The following is a 25,800-nucleotide window of genomic DNA, read 5'->3' on the forward strand; positions in this document are numbered from 1 at the left end:
CCGCGGCGGGAAAGGCGCGAAGCGGCAGCCATGGTAGTAACGGGCGGGAGGGGTGGCGGGAGAGTCCCGGGCGGTTCCCGGCACTCGGGGGATCCCGGCGCTCCGACATCGCTGGGTCGGGAGGTGCTCTCGGCCATCGGGCTCGCGGGGCTGCTTTGCAGGGAGGGCGCTGGCTTCCTGGCTGGGAATGGGGCGACGTTCATCCCTCGCTTATGAGCGGAGATGTCCCGCCTTACGTCCTCCCGCCGTTGTGCTGCTGGGGTTCGTATCGGGGGCGCGGGGGCTCTCTGTCTCACCGCTTTTGCAGTGTTATTTGTACCCTACCGATTACTGTGCTTCTACTTCTTTATTGGCTCTTTCACAAACGTGGTGTCAGTTTCCCCTCACCGCCTTCCCTCAATTGGTCGTTTTGTGCTTGATCACATGACGCTATTCGCTCTTAATGTGTGTGAGTGTGTGAAGCGATAGTGCCAAGAGAATGGATTCCGGCTCTTTTCGGTGGCTCTGAGCAACAGGACGACAGGCAGTGGGCAGATAGTGATGCACAAGAAGTTCAACCTGAACATGAGGAGGAACTTCTTTACTGTGCAGGTGACTGCGCAGGAACAAATTGCCCAGAGAGGGGTGTGGAGTATCCCTCGCTGGAGATCCTCAAGCACCATCTGGACACAATCCTGTGCTGTGTGCTCTGGGATGACCCTGCTTGAGCAGGGAGGTTGGACAAGATGACCTCCTGTCATCCACTCCAATCTGACCCATTCTATGATCCTGTCATAAAGCCTTGGCTAGCATAGAGCCTACACTTGACGTGTGTATTTTAAACCTAATTAACCTAATTTTAACCTAATTATGTAAGGTAAGAAGGAATAACATTTTGAAATGGGAAGACATTAGTATTAATGCCAAAAAAACCTTCAGTTCTCATGTATGTTGTAGAAATAGAAATGTAATTTACCCATACTGAAATAGGGAAAATTGCAAGTTACCAAAAAAAAATCTGAAAGTGACACTTCAGTGTGTGTAGTGTGTAAGATAATTAAGAGCACAGCATTAAGGACTGCAAATCAGTTAGCTTGTGAGAGCCCTGTCATATTTCATAATATGTACATTTTGAAATGTTGGATGAAATTGATCTGGAAATTTAAAGTCGGCAACAGAATCATTCAATCATTTTTGTGTGATGGAGGTTTTCTGGCTTTCTCTTTCAGAGTTTCAGAGTTCATGGAATGCTTTCATGGTGATGAACTGTAGTACTGCAGGGGACATGGGCAGAATAGGTTTTTATCCCACTCCAAGACCCCTTTTAAATTTCCAAAGCATGGGGTTCTTTTTCTCCCCATGCTTTTATTCTTCTCCTTCCCCACTGTCCCCCCAGACCTTCTTTCTTTGTCTCATTAGCAGTTTTTTGTCTGAGAAAAAACTTAAGATTTCTTAGTTTCTTTCTTAGTTTCTTCTTTCTGGGCAGTCTGCTGGAGGCATTTCAGAATTCTTAATAAATTATGGGAACTGGTCCTGTTTTATATTGTGGAGACATTCCAAGACTCTCAAGAAGATAATGATTTTCCTTTGCAAAATCTATGCTCATTAGTTCTTATAAGATCACGGTAACCTAGATTTTCTAATGTTCCACTTTAAATGCAACAGATTTCCCAGGAAGACTTAGTAGATTGGCTACATAAGAGTTCTCTAGTGTAATTCCAGGATTCAGTGAGATGTTCTGATTTTCTTTTCTCATCCACTTTGCAATGAGGTACTTGAACTTTGGAAGTTCTAGTTGAATATTTCACTCCTTTTAAGTTTGGTTTTCAATGTAATTTTCTCTGATGCTGTGTTTTTGTTCTGAAAAAAAACAAAAGATGGAGTTAGTAATTTGTGCTTCATTAAGAAGGCAGAAGAGTGCAATTCCTTTCTATTGCCTATTTTTAATGTTTCTATTTAATCTCTATGTTTTTGGTGAGCTTAGTGATACACTAAGTTATTTTTAAAGGCTTCCTGCATCTGGTAGATTTAGCCTGTTGGTTGTTTTCCCTGGAAAAGAAATTTTGCCCATTCTTATTTTTCCCCTGTTAATTGCTGGTGTCATTCAGGTATTTCTTAAGTGAGAAAGCTAGAATTAAATTTAGGAATTTGTATGTGTTTGTTTCTGACCCAACAGTTTCTCGAAGTTTTTAATTTAATTTGGGTTGATCTTTCTTTTTGCTGTCCAGTGCCCTCTTTTCTTGGTTGTCTGTATATCTTTCAGGTTCTTTTGTTATTTTTCTAGTAACCTTGAGGGTGCTTGATTTGTTAATCAAATATATTCTGAATTCAAATGAAGGAGAATCATATTAGCACATTCATTGATGGAGCAGAAGTAACTGTTTAAAAGCTTTGCAGATACATGGAGGTAAACTCTGGCCTTGTAGATGCGAGATTCTCTTATTGTTTCTATATGAGTAAAGAAGCCATTGCACATAATCAAAGCAGTTATGAAAATTTGGGACTTTGTCATTCAATTTTAGAAGTAAATTATTAGTGTCTTCTAATTTTACTTAGTTATATAGTTAGCTGGTTTTACTTAATGGCTGGATGCTTTCTACATCTATAAAGGAGTTAGGTAAAAGCTTTGGATTAAGAGAGTTTATTCTGTTACATAGTTGAACTCAAGTGGCAGGTATGATTTAATCAGTTATTGCAGATAATGATAACAGTTCTATTTGCTTGTTAATAGGCTGAATGTTTATCAGAAATCACTAACACAGCTGGTCCTGTAGATGCCAAGGAAGAACTCTTGGGTGAATGTGAGAGCATTTGGAAGCAGATGGAAGAGGTATGCAAATATAAATGATAGGCTAGGTTTATTATAAGCTTTTTCAGAATAATTTTATTCAACACATGCTGGCCCCACCCCTTCCAATATCACCACTTCTATTAAACCAAACCAACCAACCAAAAATCACAAACAAATAAAAAGGAAAGAAGGTCTTCAGAAAGGTCAAATGTAGAAGTGCTGTCAGGGGTGAAGAATACCTTGTAGTGTCAATGTGCTGATGTTATAGTTTAGTTAGTGTGGGGTGTTATGGTTTAGATAGTGTGGGAGTATATGTTAAAATTATGGAAAATCAAACAATTTACTTTTGCTGTGGTAGTACCAGCATACAGAGACCCTTCTCTCTTTATCCTCACAAAAGATGGGATTCCATTTCACAGGTCCTTTGGTCTTGGAGAGAGAGGCAGAGGAGGACAATGATGTGTTCTTTTGATACATGGTACAATATGCTAGCAAATAACAGTTTAGGGAAGGGTATTTTTATTTACAGGATTCCCAGAGAAGATAAACTTGTATCAATTCTTGGGGAATACTGTTCTTCCTTTAAGATTCTTCGGAATCTGATGAAAAGTTGTGTTCTAAATTATATTTTCAGAGTCTTTATTGCCTCACTCAATTTTTTTTTTTTTGTACTTACATAATATTTGTTTGGGTTCTGAGTTGTCGTTTCAAAACATTAAAATACCAGAAACTGAAGTAAAAGTATTTCAAAACTTAAAGTAGAAGAAAGTACAGACAACTCACAATGCATTAATTTTACACAAGTTGATTAAAAATTACTAAGGGTTTTATTTCTTGTTGAGTATTCAGGTAAGTTTGTATGTGGCAGGGAATTCTGTGTCTCAGTTTCTGAATTTTTGTTTGGCACCACGTTGGAGGACCTGAACTTTCTTAGAAATTTTCAAATTAGAAGGTAAATCTGAATGTTTACTATTTTGAATTGAATTGAAAATATTTGATATCTTGTATTTCATTCCCAGCATGCCCAAAATAATACAGGAAGTATTATTATATATTAATAACACATTATATTAATGTGTTATAATATTATATTAATAACACATCTATTATATAGATGTGTTATTTTTGGAAGTTGATGAAAACAGTAGATATTTTATTATTTGGATTTTGTATCCTGGATGCACTCATGTTTTGGCAAACATAGTTACTTAATTAGCTTCGTGGTTATATGGTTATGTATAATGTTCCAATGATTGTGTGTCTTCACATACAGTTTTTGTGGGAGAAATCCAATACTGTGTTCTGGTAAGCAGACATTAACAGCAGGGTTTCCAAAGTACTGGTTAGTAGTTCAACTGCTTAGTAGAATACATCGTGCATTGTTATGGGGCAGGTTAAATTGGTGACAGTTAGGAAAAAAGAGTTTAGCAGGAGTCTCCTGTTTATGCCTTGGATATTTGTGATGGCCTGAATTTCAGACTTCATGTACACCCCATTGCAGTCATAAGCGCTGATGTAGTATACTCCCAAAAATCAGACCACTTCTGAACTGTACAGTATACTCCCTAAATTACTTAAAACTAAAAAGATGTATTATAATATGATTGCTCTCTTTGGAGAGCCAGAAGAGTAGCAGAATGTGTGTTAACTTCTCAGCAGCTTCTCTGTTCAGCCTTGTCCATGACTCTCTTTCCAGTTTCTCATGTTCTTCATCTGTTCAATGCCTTCCCATGTGTACTTTTCCTCATAACTTGCCTTTTTATTCACAGGATGCATCTTCCTTTAGCTGCTACTTTTCTCCTTCAGAGTTAAGATTAATTAAGTTAATTAATTAAGAGTAATTCACTGTGCTGATTTCAAAACATCTCTTAATTTGCTCTTCTGGTTTAGGGTATAAGGATGGAAGGATCCAAGTTAAAATCCTTTTATTCCTATATTTAAAAAGTTATGTTTAAATTTCTAAAAATTGTGTTTTGTTCATACAAAAGAGAAGAATAAACAAACTTTGTGTTTTATTTCTTTTCTACCAAGTGTCAGAGCAAGCTAATGCTTCTCGGAACAGAGACACTGCTACAATCAGATGCCAAGGTAAGACAGTGGGTTTTTAAAAATACTTCATTTTCTGTTAAGACTGTAGAATCATAGAATGGCCTGGGTTAGAAAGGACCTTAAAGATGATCTAGTTGTAGCCCAGGCATAGAACCAGGGATGCCTTCCACTAGATCAGGTTGCTTGAAGCCCCATCCAACCTGGCCTGGAGCCGTTTTAGGGATAGGGCATCTGCAGCTTCACTGTTCCAGTGTCTCTGGGCTTATACAATAAAGAATTTCTTCCTAATATCTAATCTAAACCTGCCCTCTTTCATCTTAAAGGCCATTTCCCCTTTTCCTGTCACTACATGCACTTGTAAACTTCTTTATTTTAGGCCCCATTCAGGTACTGGAAGGTCCTGTAAGGTTTCCTTAGAGCCTTCTCCAGGCTGTGCAGCCACCATTCCCCTCACCTGTCTTTATAGGAGAGGTGTTCCAACCCGCCAGTCATCTCTGTGGTTCTCCTCCGGACTTACCTGGGCAAGTTCACATCCTTCTTATGTTGGGGACCCCAAGCTGGAGGCAGCACTCAAGGTGGGGTCTCACCAGAGCAGAGTGGAGGACAAAATCCCCTCCCCTGACCTGCTGGCCCTGCTGCATTTGATGCAGAGATTACAGTTGGCTTTTTGGACTGCAAGTGCATGTGTCCAACTTTTCATCCACCAGGATCCCATGGTCTTTCTTGGCAGAGCTGCTCTCAGTCAGCCTGTACTGATACTGGGGGTACCCTTGACCTAGGTGTAGGACCTTGTGTTTGGTCTTGTTGGACTTTGTAAGTTTCATACTAGTGCAGCTCTCCAGCCTGTCCAGGTCCCTCTGGATGCCATCCCTTCCCTCCAGTGCACTGACTGCCCCACACAGCCTGGTGCTGTCAGTGAACTTGCTGAGGGTGCCCTTGATCCCACTGTCCATGTTCCTTACAAAGATTTACACAGTGCCCATCTCAGAAACAAGGCCTAAGGAATGCCACCTCATCACTAATCTCCACCTGGATGCTGAACTGTTGACTGCACTTCTGAGTGTGACCATCCAGCCAGATCCTTACCCACTGAGTGGTCTGTCTGCCAAATCTGTGTCTCTCCAGTTTAGTGACAAGCATGTTGTTCTTAACAGTGTCAAATGCTTTGCACAGCTCCCAAATAGATGACATCAGTAGTTCTTCCCCTATGCAACAATGCTGTAATTCTGTTAAAGGAGGCCCCACATTTGTCAGGCATGATATGCCCTTAAAGTCATCTTGCTTAACACCAGTTGCCTATTAATTTTCCACATACCTTAGCAGAATTTCAGGGAGGATCTGCTTCATGGTCTTGCTGGACACAGAGGTGAGACTGACCAGTCTGTAGTTTCCAGATCTCCCTTTTTCTTTTCTTAATAATATGGTTTGTGTATCTCCTTTTCCAGTCAGTGGGATCTTCACCACACTGCCATGACTTTTCAAATATGATGGATAGTGGCTTTACCACTTCACTTGCCAGTTCCCTCAGGTGCATCTGTGGTGGGTTTGATCCTATTGGACATCTTAGCTGTTCATCACTCCCCTCCTCATCTGGACATCGAGATAAGAGAAAGATTTTTCTCTCACTAACTTTGAAAAATACAGATGATAAATGATTTACATAGGCAGCAAAATGGGAGGAGAATGGGGTGTAACTTCAATACCTTTTTAGACTTTTTCCTAATCAGCATGTATGTAATTTCTTCTTTTAAATATCATTGTTATGCTCACAGCATCCTTCTGGACATCTGTGCAGCTGTGGGATGAGCAGGTTCACAATGTGCTGGGTGAAGACCTGGCTGAAGGGCAGAGCTCAGCGGGGTGCAGTGACTGGGACTGCATCTGGCTGGTGACCAGCCACCAGCAGTGTTCCTCAGGGTGCAGCTCTAGGGCCAGCTCTGTTCCACGTGTTTATCAGTGGTCTGGATGAAGGGTTGGAATGCACCATCAGCAAGGTGGCTGATGACTACAAACTGGACGGTGCTGTGTGCTCTGGTCCCTCCAGTTGACACTGGAGGGACCAGAGGCCTTGCAGAGGAATCAAGCTAGCTTAGAACATTGGTCAATCCTCAGTGGCATGACATTTAATAACAAGAAAAAGAGCAGGAAAGGAGTGGCTGTTGGGCAGCCCTGCAGGAAGGGATCTGAGGATGCTGGTTGACAGCAGCTCAGGGTGAGGCCACAGTGTGCCCTGGCAGCCTGGAGGGCAAACGGCATCCCGGGAGCCTCGAGCATGGCACTGCCAGCCACAAGGGAGGGGATTATCCCCTGTAGTCAGGGCTGTGCAGGCTCACCTGGAGTGCTCAGTGCACTTCTGTGCCCCACAATTCAAGAAGGTTGTGAAGTCCTTGAGTGCATTCAGAGGAGGGCAACAAAGCTGATGAGAGGGCTGGAAGGCATGTCCTGTGAGGAACTGCTGAGGGCTTTGGGCTTCTCTACTTTGTAGGGAAGGAACTGGGGGGTGCCTTGATTCCTCTCTACAGCTTCCTCAGGGAATTTGAGAGGGAGATGCTGATAATCTTCTTCCTGATACCCAGTGATATTATGTTTGGGAATGGTTCAGAGATGACATTAGAAAGCATTTCTTTGCCTATGTGAACCTTCCTCTGAAGTACCTTCACAATACTGCCAACTCTGACTCCTTCTCATTTCCCCCCTTTGAACAAATAATAGAAATATTTCTTGATCCCTGTGAGTGACTGTAAGGAACTGTAAGGAAATTTTGAAGGAACTAGTGTTCTACTGTAATAGATGCTCTCTTGTCTTCTGCTGTATCAACTTAATAAACTGAATTTCTCTTCCATTCTACCTCATTTTATGCCAGTGCAACTCAATACATTTAAAGAAATGCTTCTTTTCTTGTTATACAGCTTTCCTTGTTAATGCTGCGATGGAAAGCTTTAACTGTAGATTCTCGTCAATGGCAAGTGAGAAATCCTGAAAGTAAGTAACTGTTTCCTTGTAAAGAATGCTTATATAAACTTCTGCAAAGTTTCTTTTATCTAGGCTGTGAGTATATTGAATGTCTGTTGATTGTATTTTCATTCCATAACTACTTAAAAATCAAAATAAATGTAAATGCTACTTTAAAAAGTAGCATGTATGTCTCATTTCTTCATTATTTTTTGCACTTCAGTTCTAAGTTGACTTGAAATTAAAAATTAATTCCACTATAACTTAATCCCGTGATTCTGGACAAACAAATGCGTGATTCATACCACCATTCATCAGTCAGTTAAATGGAAAAACAACTATTAGTGGATCTGCTAAGCAAATAAGAGAAGTTCATTATCCTGTTATCCTCCTTCATATTCTTTTCTGTGTGATTGTTTTTTCTCCATCTTTTATTTTTATTTCCTTTTTAGAACAGAAATACTTTGGCAAATAATATTGTCTTTATTTTGTCTTTTAAGAAGCTGATACATTAACCGTTCATCTTCTGATTATTTTTTATTAATATTTTACAAAGCTGAGTTGTATTATGATGTGCTAGTTGAAACTTCAAAATAAACTTTCTGTGCTAAGCCCTTTACACTGTAGTAAAATACATATTTTGAACTAACAGGAATTGGAGATTTCAAGTCAAGATAAAGTGGTAATAGACTCTAGGATTTTTAAACAACATAGTCATCCAGAACACTTACTGATCCTGAGAAGCACAAAGCACTGAGACTTGTGGTAGTTCTTATATTTCTTAGGCATTATCAGTCAAAAGGTATAAATTCTTCAGTTCTTTAAAATTCTCATTGTACATAAGTACCACTGCTGACAGATTTCACTCTCTTGCAAGAGATGTGGCTGATATGGCACTGGATATAAAAGCATTCAGGATCTAAGTGTGAGTAATCTTTTTTTCAGATGTCTCATACAGAAACTCCTAAAACAGTTCACACTACTATCATTAATATTCTGGTAATACTCCTGGTTATGTCTCCTATCAAGGACTTGTTAGCACCTGTAAATCCAGTAAAACTTTTAGTTAATGTTTAAATTGATATATTGACTCATTTGAATATTTTTATGCCAGTAGCGGCTTGGTTCTGTAGTATTTGCAAAATTATAGGAATGTATTTTAGACAGCACTTGGTGATTTCCAATGATTTGTCATTTAGCCAAATAAATGCCTTTTCAGATCAGCATTCAGATTCAGAGGCAGTTCTCCAACTTTTTTTTAAGTCAATGTATTTGCTGTATCTCATTAAATTGGGAAAAAATATTTTTTCTTTCTTATAAATAGATACTGTTGCTCTATTAGAATAAATTCATAGTTCAGTGTTGTAAGCCTCACTCCAAGAACTGTCAGCCTCCAGTGCTTCTGAGGTATGTAGACCAAAGGCATGTCATTGAATGAATTTGGAACATACTGGTTCCTGGCTGCTGTTCATGAATAAGCCTCTAGCTTAAAGCAGATTAATTGAAAGAACTTAGTTTTTATCTGGGTAAAATACCTGAGGCTGTTAGATTTCCGTACTAAAATATGTATATTAAACTTCAAGCTATTGGCTTAAAAATATCCTTGGCCTATTTTTTTGGCTTGCTGACTTGCTTTGTTCAACCATTCTTAGTTCTTCCCAGATGATAATATTTCTTAATAGAAATCTTATTTTTGTAATAGAGAAATAAACTATTTATAATTAATACTTTACAGCAAAGTCTCTGCCTTTCTTGGCTCCCTTTCCAGTGGAAGAAAAAGTTGCTGCTAAGAATTTGAAGAGTTACGGTGCTTGTATGAAAATGAGGAGTCCACTTTGCTTACTTCTCTGTCTTGGCTTCTTTCTACCTACTATTTGTTTTGAAGGAGGAATTACTTAATTGAAAACATTGTCTGATTTTATCTAAACACAAATAGCAGAAATATTGATTTAATACAATTTACTAATAGAGCATGAATGTCAGGCTGTTTTGTTACTTTGTTTTTTGCTTTTAGTAATGGCCAGTTCATTTCCTGTAAATGAGGACCTGTCAGCATTTCAATCTTAAAACTTATTTTCAGAGGTTACAACTTGGCAGTTCTACATTTTTTTGAGCACAATATTGGCAAACAGGCTTGAATTCACAATGCAAATTTTATTTTTGCAGAGCTTTTACTTCACTCTGCTTTTCTTTCTCAATTCCTGATATTATTTATGTAGTTCTAGATCTGCTAAATCAGCTGAATTAAAACTTTTTAGAAAGCATTTGGCTTATAGAAATAAAATTTAACTTGTACCTTTGCAAAATCAGGAAGTGAAAGCAACCATATTTTAAACCATTTCAAACAGTTGTGGTCTCCGCATAATTTCTGTTTTACTTTGCAAAATAGCAGTATTCTGCCAAATACCTTTTTGTTTTATTTTAATATGAGTTTCTGTATAAACATGTGCATAGTAGTTGCTTTTATATTCCTAACATCTGGTAGTATTTTTCTTAGTAATTGTACTTTGTATCACTAGACAATTCTGTCTGACATTTGATTTTTGCAAGTGTTGAGATTTTACAACTGAAAGATTTAATTAATAGTGGATTGAGCAACCAGTGAATTTACAGCAGCAGCTGGCATAAGTGTGTTTTCCCAGTGCTTTAGATCTGCATTGTTTTTTCACTAAATTATCGTTAGTGATTTCTTTCCCAGGAAGACAGGGCCTTCTATTCTGATACACAATATGAACACTGAATGGCAAGCATGAACTCAGGATTAGGTATCTAGAAATAAGGGTGTGTTATGAGGCCTTTGCAAAAAGTTGATAATAATTGGTAAGGGAGGGCTTATAAAGATCATGTCAGCAGGAAGTGTCAGGGGGAAGAATTGTATGGGTTTTTTTAAAATACGCCAGTGAATGCAAATAAAAGTGCACCAATTAATTTTATCATGTGTTGGTAGGACATTCATGTAAATAAAGAAATCTTACTCTAATAAAGCACAGACCACTATTTCCCACAGCTCTTAAGCTTAATTGGGAGCACAGTACTCAGATTTTGTGTTAAGATTTAGAAACAGTAATTCTCCAAGTAAATGGAATTTTATTGAAAAATGGATTATTTTATTTTATTTAATTTTTAACTCAGCAGTTTTTCTAGTTTTCATCTCAGAACAAACAGTGCTTTTAAAACTACTAATCTAATGCTTCTTAAATTTTTTTTAATTAAGTACTATAACATTACCAAAGGAAGAACTTTTCTGAATTTAGTAAATGAACTATGTGTATTTAGAAGATGTTTAATGCTGTCGTGAGAGGATTAAGGATTTCCTTTTTGCTAAAGGAATTTTTTATTTAAATAACTATTTGTAAGATAAAGTAAATAAATATTTTTAAGATTTCAAGCCAAAACTTGCACAAAAAAAATACGTTTTACAAAGATTTAATCTGTTAGAAGAGTTTTCATTTCTCCTGTTAATGTATTGAAATAGTTCCAAAAAGTCCTATGTTTATGCAGAAGCGGCAAGTTGACATGGATCTGAGAATTGCCTGGAGTCTGTTGAATGCTGTAAAAGACAAGAATTCAGTTTTTATTCTGAAAATGCATGAGTCATAAATCACTGCATTTTGTAGAAGCATTCTGGGGAAACATTTTCATCTTCTTGAATTGTACTTTGCTTTCACTTAGGTATTGTTGTTGCACAGTGTTTTGAGTTAGGATATTGGCCTTTCTAGGCCATTCGTCTCCCTAAATATAGCTGTTCTTTTGAACAGTAAGGATGGTCACATGCTTCTGAAGTTATTAAGACTAGGTTCTATAGTCTTGATCAAGCATTTGGGTGGCTGTTTAACAAGGAATTGGAAGACTGGAAGAATTTGATTGCCAAATTCAATCAACATTGGTAATGTTGATTGAATGCCTTCTGCTGAAAATATCAGGCTCAGTTGTCTTGAAGTGTATAGAAATGTGATCATTCATTATGCACCTACACCAGTGTACTTGGAGCTAGTTCAGCTATAAAAAATGACACACAATCATTAATTAACACTGCACTTTTTTCAGTCTAATTTAACTCGCTGAATAGTGATAGTAGGTTAGCTCAGCAGGACACCAGCATGTGGTTAAACTGCTACTGAGACCCAAGCTGTTTTTCAGAAAGTACACAAATTTTTCCCTAGCCAGGGTGCTTTTCAGTATTGATAAATCTTTATCATCCAGTGCAAAAAATAACCAATTCATTTTATCTTTCAGTCATTTCTACCAATCCAGATGCTCTGTTAGAATTAGGAAAAGAAGAGGTAAGTCTTTTTGTTTGTAAGAGATAATAAAATTTTGTTGGGTAAAAAAGAAAAGCAATCTATTAAATTGCTGCATTTTCCTGTGACTGGTCCTAGGGCAGACTTCTGCTAAAATGCTGTGTATTTTCCTTCAGCCATTTATGTTGTTTCAATGCTTTTTTTTTTTCCACTGTAGTATAACTAGTAAAATTTCCTAATGAGTGAGGTTTTAAACTGACTTTTTGGACAAGTCAGTGAGTAACACACAATAAACAGTATTTTTCCTCTGGACACACCATCTAATCACAGTAGCTCAACAAACTTATCTGCATGCAATAAAAATTATGTGATAATCAACATCCCTGCTACATTAATGCTCCGAGACCTCACTTGGGATCAGAGTCCATTGTGCTGGGAGACTGGAGACAGATATCTTGTGCCAGGGAGACTGGTGACTGTGCCTTGCAAAGATTTAGCCATCATCTTTAACATGCAACAAGGCCCATTTCTAGGGCTGAAGCCTACTCACTGTACTTTTGAAGACTGCTTTCATTTAACATTGCATAAGTGCTTGGGTAAGAAAATCCACTCCAAATTGTGTTTTCAGGATGATCTGTGGCTGAATTTTAAGTGCTAAGTGGAATTTGTCACAGAATGTCTGGAGTTAGAAGGGACCTCTGGAGATAGAATCATAGAATAGTTTAGGTTGGAAAAGTCCACTAGGATGATCAAGTCCAACCGTCCAAATCCACCACTAAACCCTGCCCCTAAGTGCCTCACAGGATTGTTTTGAGGTGGCTTTTGAATATCTTCAAAGAAGGACACTCCACAGCCTCTCTGGACAACCTGTTCCAGTGCTGAGTCACCCTCCAATAAAGCAGTTTTTCCTAATTTTCGGATGGAATTTCCTGTGTTTGATTTTGTGCCTGTTGCCCCTTGTCCTGTCACTTGGCACCACTGAAAAGACCCTATCCTCTGATGCCTGCCTTTCGAGATATTTGTATGTGTTTTTAAGCAAAACCTTGTAATACATTGCATTCCATACTTGATAGAAAATTATGTAATACTATGTGTTACACGGAAGAGTCATTTATCTTAGACATTGAGTTCTGTGGCAATAATTTGCAAATGGTTTGTTGAGTTTCCTCCATTGGAAGAAAGAGCAAATCAAGAATGTCTTGTGGGTAACATTACACTGTTTTGATGCGACATAGGAATGCTACATGATGTGAGGATATTCTTGTGTCTAATGCCTTCTAGTATGCCTCACAACAGCAAACCTGACTGCTGTTAAAAGTCACTATCAAAAAACTGTTAGGTTACACACTTTGATTTGTCTGTATGGCTATAGCATGTTGGTCTGATATTTGAGGATACCAGTTTTTTTCGGATGAAGTATATATGGAGCATATTTGCTTCTGTAGCATATTTTCAGAATTTGTATTTCTTTGAGCTAAATTCTCAAGTGCTCTTACTTTGTATGGAAGCAGAAAAAATACATCCATATCATAGGCTTATATAGAAAACTTTATTTTGTAGAAGACCATAGTGTTTTCACAAGGGACCTCATCAATTTATACAAGTATCTGAAGAGAATGGAGCCAGGCTCTTGGTGATGCCAAGCAATAGGACAAGACACAGTGATGTGCACAAGAACACAAGGAAGAGCTTCTGTACTGTGCACTGGAACAGATTGCCCAGAGAGGTTGTGGAGTCTCCCTCACTGGAGTTTCTCAAAAACTGTCTGGATGCAACCTGTGCCATGTACTCTTGGATAACCCCTGCCTGAATAGGGAGGTTGGACCACTCTGGTCTCTCACAATGGTTAAGGAAACTTCCCTATCCAACAATCCAGGAGCCACGGTGTCATTCACTTAGCCCATTTGCAGCTACACATCCCATACTCACACAGATCAGGTTTCCTTACCAGCTCAACCCTAGGTTTCCTTCTTCCCTTAGGCTCATACATCACACTCCTTAAAAGAATTTAATCATGGCATAATAATAGAAAAACAGCTTGAGGTGCGTGCCTCTGAGGAGGAACCCAGAACAAAGGAATTTTATACCCTCAAAACCAAAAGGCTTTTATACTCTCACAGTGTAAACAAAGGAAAGTCCAGGCATCATCAGCTGTTCCCATGTCTTAATGTCCCCTCACCTGTCAAGGCCACAGGTCCCTGAGCCCCTTGCTTTGCAAAGGGTTGGCACTTCATGGCCTCTTGCATGGGGCTCTTGCCAGAGCTCAACTCATAACACAACCTGCAACTCTCACTGCAGCTGCACCCCAAGTTACCTGCACCCGATGTATTCCTCAACACAACCTTACCCGTTCTATGATTCTATAATGAAAGATCCATTGAGAGTTGCCTAGATTCAGCAATGCCGATAGCTTCTGACTGCAGTAGTTTTATTTCTCCATCTTTCCTGTCCCAGATATGTCCATAGCATTGAGGATCATTTAATTTATGGATGTGGTTAGTCTGTCTTTGATGCATCTTCATTTTCTGTACATTTTATGTGGTACAAGTAGCATGGATTCATTCTTGCCAGCAGCTGCAGGAATTTAGACAATTGAGCCCTGGTGCTGTAGACATTTCCTTCTCAGTCGTTTGTCAGCTGAGCAGTTCATGTGTGCTCCACAATCTGCTTCAGGTAAAATGAAGTATTTTGTTACGCTCTGTGAGCTTCAAGAAGACACTAATGAGCAATTGGTTGTGGTGACATTTTTAATACCTCCTGCATTTTAAACAGGATTTTGATATTTATAAAGAAATTGCAGATGCTTTTGTCCTTCTTTATCAGATTTACAGATGTAGTCTTATGTAGAACAAATATTACAGCCTGGGATACCTACAAACAGTAGTTTAATTTCTTTTTATTCTTTCATAGTTGCAGAAGGTAAAAAATGATCTTGAAATGGTCCTGTCAGCAGTTCGGTCAAAGAATAAACAACTGGAAGAAGATCTAAAAAGGTAATACAATAATTTGGACTTTGGAATGCTGTAAGCTTTTTTCTTATAACTGCCCAGGGAAACTATTTATCTGTTGTACCATTTCCTACTTTTCATGTTTCAAAGAGAACAGCAGTGGTATGAGGAACAGAAACAGATGCTAGATACTCTTAATAAAATTGAAGAAGAGGCAAATATCCAAGTTGAACAACCTTCCACAAAAAGGTATTTCTACATTCTTGAATTATAAATTGAAGAATTTAAATATCAAGAGGAGCAAATAAGCAAGCAAACTCTTAAAATGTATTCCATGTTTTGTTAATAGATCAAATAATTGCTTAGTAATACATATTTGAAACATGAAGATTATGCTACTGTATCCTGTGATTAAAGATGTTGAATTTCTAACAATAGATAATGAGGTTGTTTTTTTTACTTATGAAGGACTTTTTAGTTACTTGATTTGATCCCTTGTTCTATTGCTATGTTTTTACTGTTAGTTTGAAAGTGAGAGAGTTCAACGAACTGAAAAGTAAAGTACTGAAATTAAAGACCTATAAGAAAAAACTCTTGAGTGCTTTGGGTGAATTCCTGGGTGAACACTTTCCCCTTCCAGAGAAAGATGAAAATATTGAAAACAAGGTAAGACTTTACTTTATCTACTAAATTTGAAATGTTCAATTTATATTTAATTAGAGGCAATATCTGTTTAAAGTCACTGCCATTGAACCTGCAGTTGTATTTTGAAATAAGCGTATTTTTTTACAGCTGATCCTCTAGGTTTAATTTATATTTTCCAGGTTGTTTTATGTTATTTAACGCTGTTTTCAGCTATATATTTTATTTTCCTAATGCATATATCTTTTACCCAATGAGATGCATAGCAATATATTGTATTTCTCACTGAACTGCAAGCTGTGCCAAATTCAGAAATAGTGCGGGGTTCAGTCCAAATTGGCTCTTTTTTTTTATTTTTTTTTTTTTTAACTTGACTGGGCAAGTGGATTCTTATTTTCCTTGGCAAAGCAAATTTTAGTTGTCTAACAATGTTTTTGGAACAATAAGGAAAAGTGTTTATAATTACAGAGTAGTTTGGAATGTTAACCATCATATTTTGTTCAGGCAAACTGGGTTAAAAATTATCTTAGAACTTCAGGGAAAATAGGCAGCCAGGGAGTATTTTGCTTAATAAATTCAAAGTGTGCAGTAAAAATAAAATGATTACCATTACTATTTCATAGATACAAAAAAAGCTATGAAAAAAGGCAGGTTTTGATTTTTCTTTCAGGCACACTTAATATTACAGAACTAGAAATTATTTCTTTAGTCCAGTTCCCTGTTATTTCAGGTAAACAGGTAATATAATTTCTTCAGTACTATCACTGAGCTCCATTTTAAAACAAATAATTTTTTTTTAGTACTGTTTCTCCTGTGGTTTTTTTTCTTTTAGTACCTCAGTACAGTGGTTAGAAGCTGTCTCATAGCTTCCAGCTTTATCCATGTCTAATACAGATTCTTACACCAGAATTTTCCTTAGAATAGCTGATTGTTTCTTGTGTTCATTCCTCCTGATATATTTATGGCAGCAATCTCATGTCCTCTCTTTTTTTTTTGCTAATTGAGCTAGCAATGCCTTTATGTTCTCCTATAAGATAGTATTTTTCAATTCCCTAGCTTATCCTAGTAATACCCATTATCTATGTTTGTTTTCATTTGGATTAATCTGTTTTGCAACCTGCTAAGAAACAATATTATAAATAAAACTACTAGTTCACACCCATCATCAAAGCAACAAATTACACCCCTGTCTTTTTCTGTCTAATTTGTAGCTAATGAATCCTGATCTTTTAAGTAAAAAAAAAATCTTTTGTTTTGCACAGAAGCACATATTTTGCACATAAAAATATCAAGTGGAAATGTCAAGACTCAATGTTCAAAGTATTATTCAAGTATCTTATTTTGTTGAATCTTAGTTTTTCTGCATACCAATGCCTTCCTTTCCTGCTGTTAGTAGATATGACAGATTTTGCTCTCAGTCTCTCCATTTTAGAAACAATCTCATGTGGGACAATGTCAAATGCTTTGGACAAGTCCAGGTAGATGACATAATTTGTTCTTCCTTTTCCACAAATACTGTAACTCTGTTGTAGAAGGCTACTAAATTCGTGGGGTACAAATGGTCTATTATGATGGCTGTCACCAATCATTTTCTTAAACAAAAAACCACTTTGATTAATTTCAACACAAGGTTTTATCTTTCCTTAGCTTAAGTTTTATTTATGCATTTCCTGAACTCTTAAACAGTCTGTTTTCTGACAAATGTTTTTCTGTCTTTTCACTCTTTGTGAATTCATAGCTTTTCTGTATCTTTTGACTCACTTGGATCATTTGGCTTAACTACAGATACCTACTAATCTGCATCTAAGTAATTGACTGTGAAGGCAAGACAGCCAGCCATTTTTGCCTACATTTATTGAGCGTCAGAAATACAAATTGTAATCACTGGCATTGAAATTTGCTGCTATGTTGATTGAGGAGAACACATTATTCAATTCTGTTATCAGCTTAGCTCAACAGTCTAGCCAGCACCAAGCTCTTAACCCTGCACATCAGTAATTTTGCTTCACTTCGTGGAAGCTCTTGTGTTCACAGTGATTCTGTGCGAGGGCAAATGTGCAGGGTTGATGTCTGCAGGACATGGCTTCCACATAATTTAAACTGCTCCAAGCCTCAGTGGTCTGGTTCCACCCTCCTTTCACCTGGTGACATGCATGTGGGATTGGAAGTGGGAGTGCAGATCACAACAGCTCAGGTTGGCTTCCATTGCCATGGCTTAACATCTTTAGTATAGATAGTGACTGTAGTAACAATTATCTTACATTTTAAATCCAGGAAAAACATCAACTTCCTTTTTCAGGATAATAATATGAAAAATCAGAGGCTGAGGAATATTCTTTATGCAAATTTGTCTGATTGGAAGGGTGAAGAAGGTGCCTTTCAGGCTAAACAATGAAATGCTGAGCATCTTGCTTAATGACTTAAGTGATTAGCAGTACTTATTGTATTAGTAGTAATTTTGACCAGGGAACTATATCAGCAGAACTTGTGAAGTACCTTCATGTTTGCTCTAAGGAACTTTTTGCAGATAGGTAATGCAGATTCTACTTTCTCAGCTGAGAACATAGATGTTGGGCCATAGCTCCAGGATTTGCAGAGTTTTCATGGAGCTGGCTCTCCTTGGGAACTGAAACTTTTGAGTCTCTGCAGACTATTACAAACTGTGACTGGAAAAAAGGGTCCAGAATTTGCCTTTCACATATTCTTCTTTCTTGCTTGTGTTCTTCCTCTTTTCCAGAAGTGGAGTTTGCATAAAGTGCTGCACACCTGTTAGTATCTTAGGACTAAAATTGATATATTCAACAGCAATACTGAGAAAGCCAGTGGAATGTTATCTCCTTTATTTTGTTGAAGCTGAAGTGCATGGGGAAAATGTAAAACTGGAAAATTAAAGAATCAAGTTTACTGTGCAACAGTACAAATAGATCCTCTGGCATTGCTGCCAAAGGAATCTCTATAGACAAATGGCTTGATTTGCTTGCTACAAAGGAAAACAAGTAATCTTCTAGTAAGAAGATCTTCTAGTAATTAATCTTTATCATTGCCTTTTTTTCCACCAAAATGTTTAATTATTCTATTTCTTAATCTTGATAAGATAAATTTTTTAGTTGAATTCAAAGCAAGTAAGTATTCACTGTCAAATCATGAAAAAATATTAGGCTATGAATGAAGTCTTGAGTTGTGTCAAATTTGTATTATAAACATTTATTTAAAGCTCATGGAAAACATCTTTTCCTCTAACAAATCTTGTTCATAGGAGGTTCTGTACTACGTTACAAGTGTGATGTATTTGGTTTTATTTAAATGTAAACACAGGTAAAAAAATTATGATCACTTTAGATTAATCTCTCTTGATAATTCAAAAAGTATTACATTTGAAGTGTAGGATTTTGAGCTGATAGATTTAAATGTTACCTTGTATTTCTGTTGGGACTAAATCTACGTAAAAGTTTTCATCTATTGTGTACTATGCCATCAAATAATTGCGTAATTATTTTATTTTGTCAATTAACATTTTTCCTGACTAGTTTGGGGTTTTGTTAATTTGGCTGGGGGATGGTTATCTTTCCAGAACCCATCTTCAGAGAAAGTTGTAGAACTGATAACATTGCAAGACATTTTAGAGGTAAGATGCTTTTACTATGTAGAGATTTGAGGAATTTTTAAATATTCAGATGTAATGATAATGATGGTAATCATAAAGTATTTAATAAAAATAACAGTATGTGGAATTCAGTTAAGACAGTTAATGTAGAATCATTAAGAATGTTGTGTCTACGAGAAGGCTGCAGGGAGACTTCATTGCAGCCTTCTGGTACTAAAAGTGGTTTATAAAAAGATGGAGAGTAATTTTTTTGCATGGGTAAAGAGTTTTAAATTAAAAGAATAGATATTTAGATTAGCTGTCAAGAAAAAATTCTTTACTGTGAGGGTGGTGATGCACTGAACAGTGGTTGCCCAGAGAAGCTGTGGATGCCCCATCCCTGGAGATGTTCAAGGCCAGGTTGGATGGGGCTTTGAGCAATCTGGTCTAGTGGAAGGTTTCCCTGCCTATGGTATGGGGTTTGGAATGAGATGATCTTTAAGGTTTGTTCCAACCCAAACCATTCTATGAATCTAGGTCAGTTTTCTGTTTTAATTCCTATCAAATGAAGCCACAAAATTTTAAAAGAGGTATGGCAATAATGTTCAGTTAGGCTGGAGAACAGCTGTCTATTATTTCTTGATTTTACAGTGTTTAGTTCAAAGAAGTTTTATGTGGCTTAGTGGCTCATGTTAGGAGAGACAAACACTAGGTTTAACAAAAAAAATTGGCCCACTTTATGCTCTATTTTATACTGTTTCAAGAAAAATGTTTCTGAAATATACATTAACAGAAGGACTAATTACTATGTAGCTTCAGAAGGAACAATAGTCTTATGCATTAACTGGATTATTTACTCATACAAGGAAATAAATTAATTTGATTCATGCATTTCTAATTGATTTTATAAGTATACAAGCATTGCTTAGCATGAATTTTTAATTACAGTGAAATTAGTGAATGTGAATTACAAAGCATAATTTTCCTTCTTGTCTTAAATGTAGCATTTGAAGGGAAATTTTCTGTTCCCCCTCCTCAGATAGTTCTAGACTTCTATATGTAAAATGTCTCTAGGGAAATTTTTTTTTCTTGAGGAAAAATGTGATGTAAAAAAACTTTCTGGTATTAAGGTGCTGTTATCTAATCACTATGACATTGTACTATAGTTTAAATCCTGGGCTTTGGGCTTACATCACCAAATATTTTTACAAGCTTCAAATGTATGCTTCTCAGCACACCTGTTAATGCCAAATTAGGCAGATCTTGAAAACAGATGAGAATTTAGAGTAGCCACAGCCCTTATGGAACAAGAATTTTGAAGTTCTTCTAATGCTTTAAAATTGCCCTTCATATTTTTCTGATATTGTTAATCTCCTGAAAATGTGAACATACTCATGTAATATCTGACTTCTGTTAGGAAGAACACACTATTTGAAAAATTCAGACTAATTTTGAATTTCAACATCCTACCTAAAGTGTCAATGTCCCTTATCTTTGTATTCTGGAAGGTTTTTCTTTCTTGAGTCATATTGTTCTAGCTTCAAGTCCCTGTTAAATTTGAAAAATGTTTTCTGAGATACAGATAAAGTTACAGCCATAAAGGCTATTTTGGAATATCAGATGTCAGAACAAACTAAGTAAAATTTGTCTAGAATAATGCATTTGGAGTAAATTCTTAGAATTGGAAGTACAGAAGATATTAAATGGAAAAATTCTTCTTCAGAATGTTCTGAAGAAGAGCAGTTGTTTATTTGAGTCTTTTATTAGTAGCAGTGGGTGCAAAAGATATAAAATATGGTAGTAAGGATTTTGAATTTGTCTTTAGCATTAAGGGGCAAGCATTATTTTGTACTTACTGAAATTTGGACAGTATAACATTTAAAAGATCTGAGTAGAAAGATTACATATCTAGGTCAAATAGAAGGAGCACCATGGGATGACTAAGATTATTTAATCTGTAATGTGTGCAGTACTCCCCATGAGCAATATCATGAGGGCACAATCATGATCTCTATGGACTAAAAAAGAGTTACAAAACTGATGTTGTTTTTAACTCCTATTAATTAATTCTATATTTAGATACACCATTTATAATAAATATAATAAATCTACATTTATTCAAGAAAAAAAGAGGATTCTAGTTCTAATTTTTATATCACAAAAGATATTATGAAGTTAGTTGGAAGTCCTTTGTTTACTTCTACTTTGATGAGGTCTTATATTACTTCTGTAGTCCTTTATTTCTTATATTGCCTACATCACAGTAATTTGTATAAATTTGGTTAAAGGAGATAAAAATCTAGCTGTTTTGTTAATTTCCTAAATCTTATCCCTCTGGTCTTCCAGATGCTGATAAACAAATTAATGACCACACCACATGAACCTTACATAACAATCAATGAGTCATTTTGGCCACCTTATATTGAGCTGCTGCTGCGATGTGGAATGGCCCTGAGACATCCAAAAGATCCAAACAGAATGCGCCTCCAAGCTTTTCATAAGTAGTGTGACTTACAAGTGCACACATGAAAAAAAAACCAACACCAGTGCTCTTGGGCTAAAATTCAGGGCTAGGATATACTTAGTTTCATACTAAGCTTTCTTAGTATCAATGATCACATCTTGTTGGATTTTTTTTCTTTTTTATTGAAGTGGATTTTTAAAAGCATGTTATTTGGAAATAGGAAAAATCTATTTTAACTGCTTACAGTTGGCCTTCAGTGTCATATCAAGATTTGCATTGTGGAAGGTTTTTTTAACTGCTTCTAAGTAAGATAGATGCCAATTAATGTAATAGACAAAATCTTTTTGTTTTAACAGTCCTTTTAATTTTAAAAATCATACTTTATACATTACTTTTATGGCTTAGATTTCTTAGCCTGCCTGAAGTTGTCTCAGTTTCCTTTAGTATTTTCTTGTACATTGTAAAGGCAGAATTCAGAATAATATCACTCCTCCTGTGCATGGCCTTGCAAACATTTGGAACTAACAGACAGGTATCCTCTTAAGAAATGTGTTATGCCTTGTTTGTTTCTCGGAGCCTTGGCAAACACTTTTATTGGCTCCAAGATAAACAGTTAGGAAACCTGACACATCTTTCTGTGCGAAGTGTAGCAGATGTCGAGTCTGTGCCTTTCACTGCATGCTTCCCAAATGGACCATTTTGTTTGCATTTTGCTTTGTTTACTATATTGCCTTACAGTATCTGTCTTCACTTTTTCAGACTTGGTTTATTAGGCTTTTAATGGATCTCTGTTCTGTTCATCTCTACAGCTTCTAAATTATGTCAGTTGAGAGTTACCTTCCTACTCGATGCTGGCATTCTGTGTAATCTGTCTTTTCTGCAGGCATTGTTATCGTATTGTATTGAGTACAAAAATTCTACTCTTGCATATCTGTAGTGACTAAAACTTTGGAAAAGAAAGTTTGTCCTTTATTAACCAGAGTGTGGTTTATTGAGGGAGGAATTTTGATGATTTTTCAATAGATGGAAAAATAAAGAGCTAGTATACTATCACAGAATGTTTTTGTATGATGATTTTTAGAGTGGTATTTATGTGATTTGATGTGGTGACTTGTAAAGATGATTTAAGGACACATGGGAGAGGTAAGGGGGACCAATATCATGTAAGTTCCAGTATAATTGTCCAGTATAAATGTTAATTATAATTAATTATAATTAAATGATAAGCAAAAAAAAAAAATCATTCATCTTGTGTAATTTTGGGTGAATGCTGTTCATTTTACCCTCACAACTGGTGATTAAGCATGAATATAGACTGGTGTGTGCTGTTGTGCATGAACATTGACTTCTTTTTGGTTCATATTGCTTGTGTAACTACCCTCCTGTTGTGGTTTAACCTCTCTTATTCACTTATGAGCTCTAGTGTCTTACTAATCTATGCACATTCACCTTACAGTATTTTTAACTAAGAATTCAAATAACTACATTTTTTGGCTTAGATTTATAGCATTGTCTCTTTAGGTTTTTTTTCTCTTCATTTGTGTTTAAATGCTTTGTATTCTGCTATCCTTTCACCTTATTATTAGTACTGCTCAAGTACTTCATTGATGCTGGATGACTGCTTCTGTCATGACACTGGTAAGTAGAAGAAAAAATGTTAAACACGCAGTAGCCTCTTGTGTTTAAAAAGAAGAACAATACCAGCCCATACTACTTGCCTCCCAAACCAAAGCACCGAGGAGATAGGATAGTCTATAAACAAGTGCTCTGAAGAAGATGCAATATTCATTATTTTTCATATCAAAATCAAACCTCATCCAAGTAAAATACCAGAAAAATTTAAATGAAAGTATGTCACAAAAAGCTTTACATGAAATTATAAAACTCACTGCCATAAAATATGTTGTAAGATTACATATAAACTTGCAAAAAAAGCTCGTAGAAATCAGATTTCTGAGTAGTCATTACAGAAAATTGTCAGCCAGCAGGTTCAGAATCTATCCTACTAACAGTTGGACCCTGAGGAGATACACATAGATATTCCCTGATATCCCCCTGCAGCTCCACAGTATTTTCTGCATTCTCTGAAGCCTTTCTGCTTAGGCCCTGGATATGCTCAGAACCCAAAGGTTCAGTGTAGAGCTTTTTCCTCAGGGTTGATTGAATCAGTACAGCAGAAGAAAAGCTGAAGGGAGACATAATCCATTTTCTCTCAGCCAAAAATGCATTGCCAGTTTTTAAGAGAACCTGGTTTAGACTGAAACAGAGCTAGCCGAAAACTGTAGCTCCTAGAAAAATCCTGGCAAGTAAATTGAAGAAAATCAAGGCAGTGATGAAGAACAGAGATTCCTTTTGAAAAAAGCTAGGAGTAAACTCTTTCATTGGTACTTTCAACAATCAAGAAGGTTGGGGAGTATGTTGAAAGAGTAGGGTAATGTTTCCATTTTTTTCTCTCTGTGTACATCTAAGTAACAGTTGTTTGTTTGGAATTAACACCTCTATTAAATGCTAATACTGGGACTCTGCATTCTATGAAATAAGGATTTGTTTAGCTTACTGTCAATTTTTAACTCTAAAAAGGTAAAATAACAAAAAGACATGATATTAAATTGAGAGCTACCAAGCCTGAGTAAGATGACAAACTGATCTTTGAGCTGGTAGTCCTTGTGGCCAGGAAGGCCCATGGTATCCTGGGTGGAATAGGAAGAGCAGTGCCAGCAAGTAGAAGGTCATCTTGCCAGTCTGCCTGTGCCTTTGCTTCTTTCCCTTTACTTGACCAGCAGTTCCCACCCAGCCATACCTGTCTAGAGAGAATCAGGCCTCTTGGTAAACTTAATCTGTGTATTGTAAGAGGTCAAGACAGATGTCATGACAAGAATCTGAAAAAGGACAGATGTCTTTGATCTCAGTCATTACTTAGTAAAGGAAGTGCTGTACTTGGCTAGGTCTATTTGATTAGGCCCGTATCTCTGGAATACTGGCGCTGCTTTGAAACCTGTCACAGCTCTGCCTTGGCACCAGATAAGCAGGAAGCTTCTCCATCTAGTACATACCATATTCTCCTAGTATGGAGCTGGTGGTTTTAGTATGGTTAAGAGCAAGATGTCACAACTGTGTCACCAGCCAGGACATAATTCACGGATGAACAGTCACCTGCTCAATCAGAGTCCTTGGGGACTGGTGCTTTCTGCTGTGACTGCTTCAGTAGAAAATCTCACCCCAAGGGGGAATTATTTGCCATTCAGATTTGGTGTGATCTAGATATCATTTGATCATTTAATATCATAGACTGGCATTTACATGAAGAAGAAATAAATTACTCATTATATAGTAATGATTATTCTGGAATTTGCATGCTGTGCAGAGCCCCTGATTCTTGCTTTTTGGAATACATCAGTACAGCAAACTTCTTATTGCAAGAAAATTGATCTAGCAACAGGAAGACCTTCTTGCACGTAGTGTTACAAGGTTACAAGGAAGAGCAGAGCATGCCTACCTCACAAGCTCAATTCTGCAAAGGATGTTGGGACAAACTTATTGATGTGATTTCCTAGTGAAGTTACTAAATTGTTCTTCAGATTTCCAGCTTCTGATAGTGGCATTAAATGGAACTGCTATATTTATCTGCATTTTTCAGCATTGAAAAAAAATGTGATTTTGAGAGTTTGGTGTAAAAGTTTCTGGATGTAAAGTTTTGGGAGAAATACTCATGAGATTTGTTTGTGGTTTTGAGAGAGTACAGGTGATGCTAATGAAGACTGCTGTAGCTAGTTACAGTCATATTACATAACCTTGGAAAATTAAGCCGATCTTGAATTCTTGAATGTTTGTTAGTATTTTGGTAAAGTGACGCTATATTTTCTGTATCTTAGATTGTATTTGAAGCTTTTTTGAAAAAAATAAAAGTCCAATAAAAGCACGCGATGGCAGTCTTGTAGCTGTCTAAGTCATCTTTCGTAGTTAAATATTCACAAAACATAGCCAGTCCATGTATTTTCTGAGAGAATGTTACTTGTTTCATTGTTTTGGTTTGGTTTACTGGATTTACTCTTGGGTGAGGTTTTTTTTGTTCGGGGTTTTTTTTCTTTGGTTGGTTGGTTTTTTTGTTTTGTTTTGTTTTTGTTTGTTTGGTTTGGTGTGCAGTTTTTTGA

The 25,800-nt window shown here is 36.7% G+C and overlaps 1 protein-coding gene across 3 annotated transcripts; it reads left to right on the forward strand.

The window, feature by feature from the left end:
• Positions 1–3: 3 nt before the first annotated feature.
• Positions 4–25,525, forward strand: CENPK (centromere protein K). 3 transcript variants are annotated; one of them, XM_014258863.2, is made up of 10 exons: positions 4–33; positions 2,711–2,809; positions 4,802–4,858; positions 7,729–7,801; positions 12,008–12,054; positions 14,923–15,005; positions 15,111–15,209; positions 15,485–15,626; positions 19,174–19,227; positions 21,532–25,525. In XM_014258863.2, exons 1-10 carry the CDS (start codon positions 31–33, stop codon positions 21,688–21,690), a joined length of 816 nt encoding a protein of 271 aa, XP_014114338.1. In that variant the 5' UTR covers positions 4–30; the 3' UTR covers positions 21,691–25,525. The 3 variants fall into 3 exon arrangements, with proteins under 3 accessions (XP_014114338.1, XP_014114340.1, XP_014114337.1); XM_014258862.2 differs by lacking the exon at positions 4–33 and adding an exon at positions 50–261; XM_014258865.2 differs by lacking the exons at positions 4–33; positions 15,111–15,209 and adding an exon at positions 49–261.
• Positions 25,526–25,800: the final 275 nt, after the last annotated feature.

Source organism: Pseudopodoces humilis, chromosome 4, assembly GCF_049639895.1.
Source record: "Pseudopodoces humilis isolate 2021_Gansu_Grassland_sample_001 chromosome 4, ASM4963989v1, whole genome shotgun sequence".
Taxonomy (NCBI): Eukaryota; Metazoa; Chordata; class Aves; order Passeriformes; family Paridae; genus Pseudopodoces; species Pseudopodoces humilis.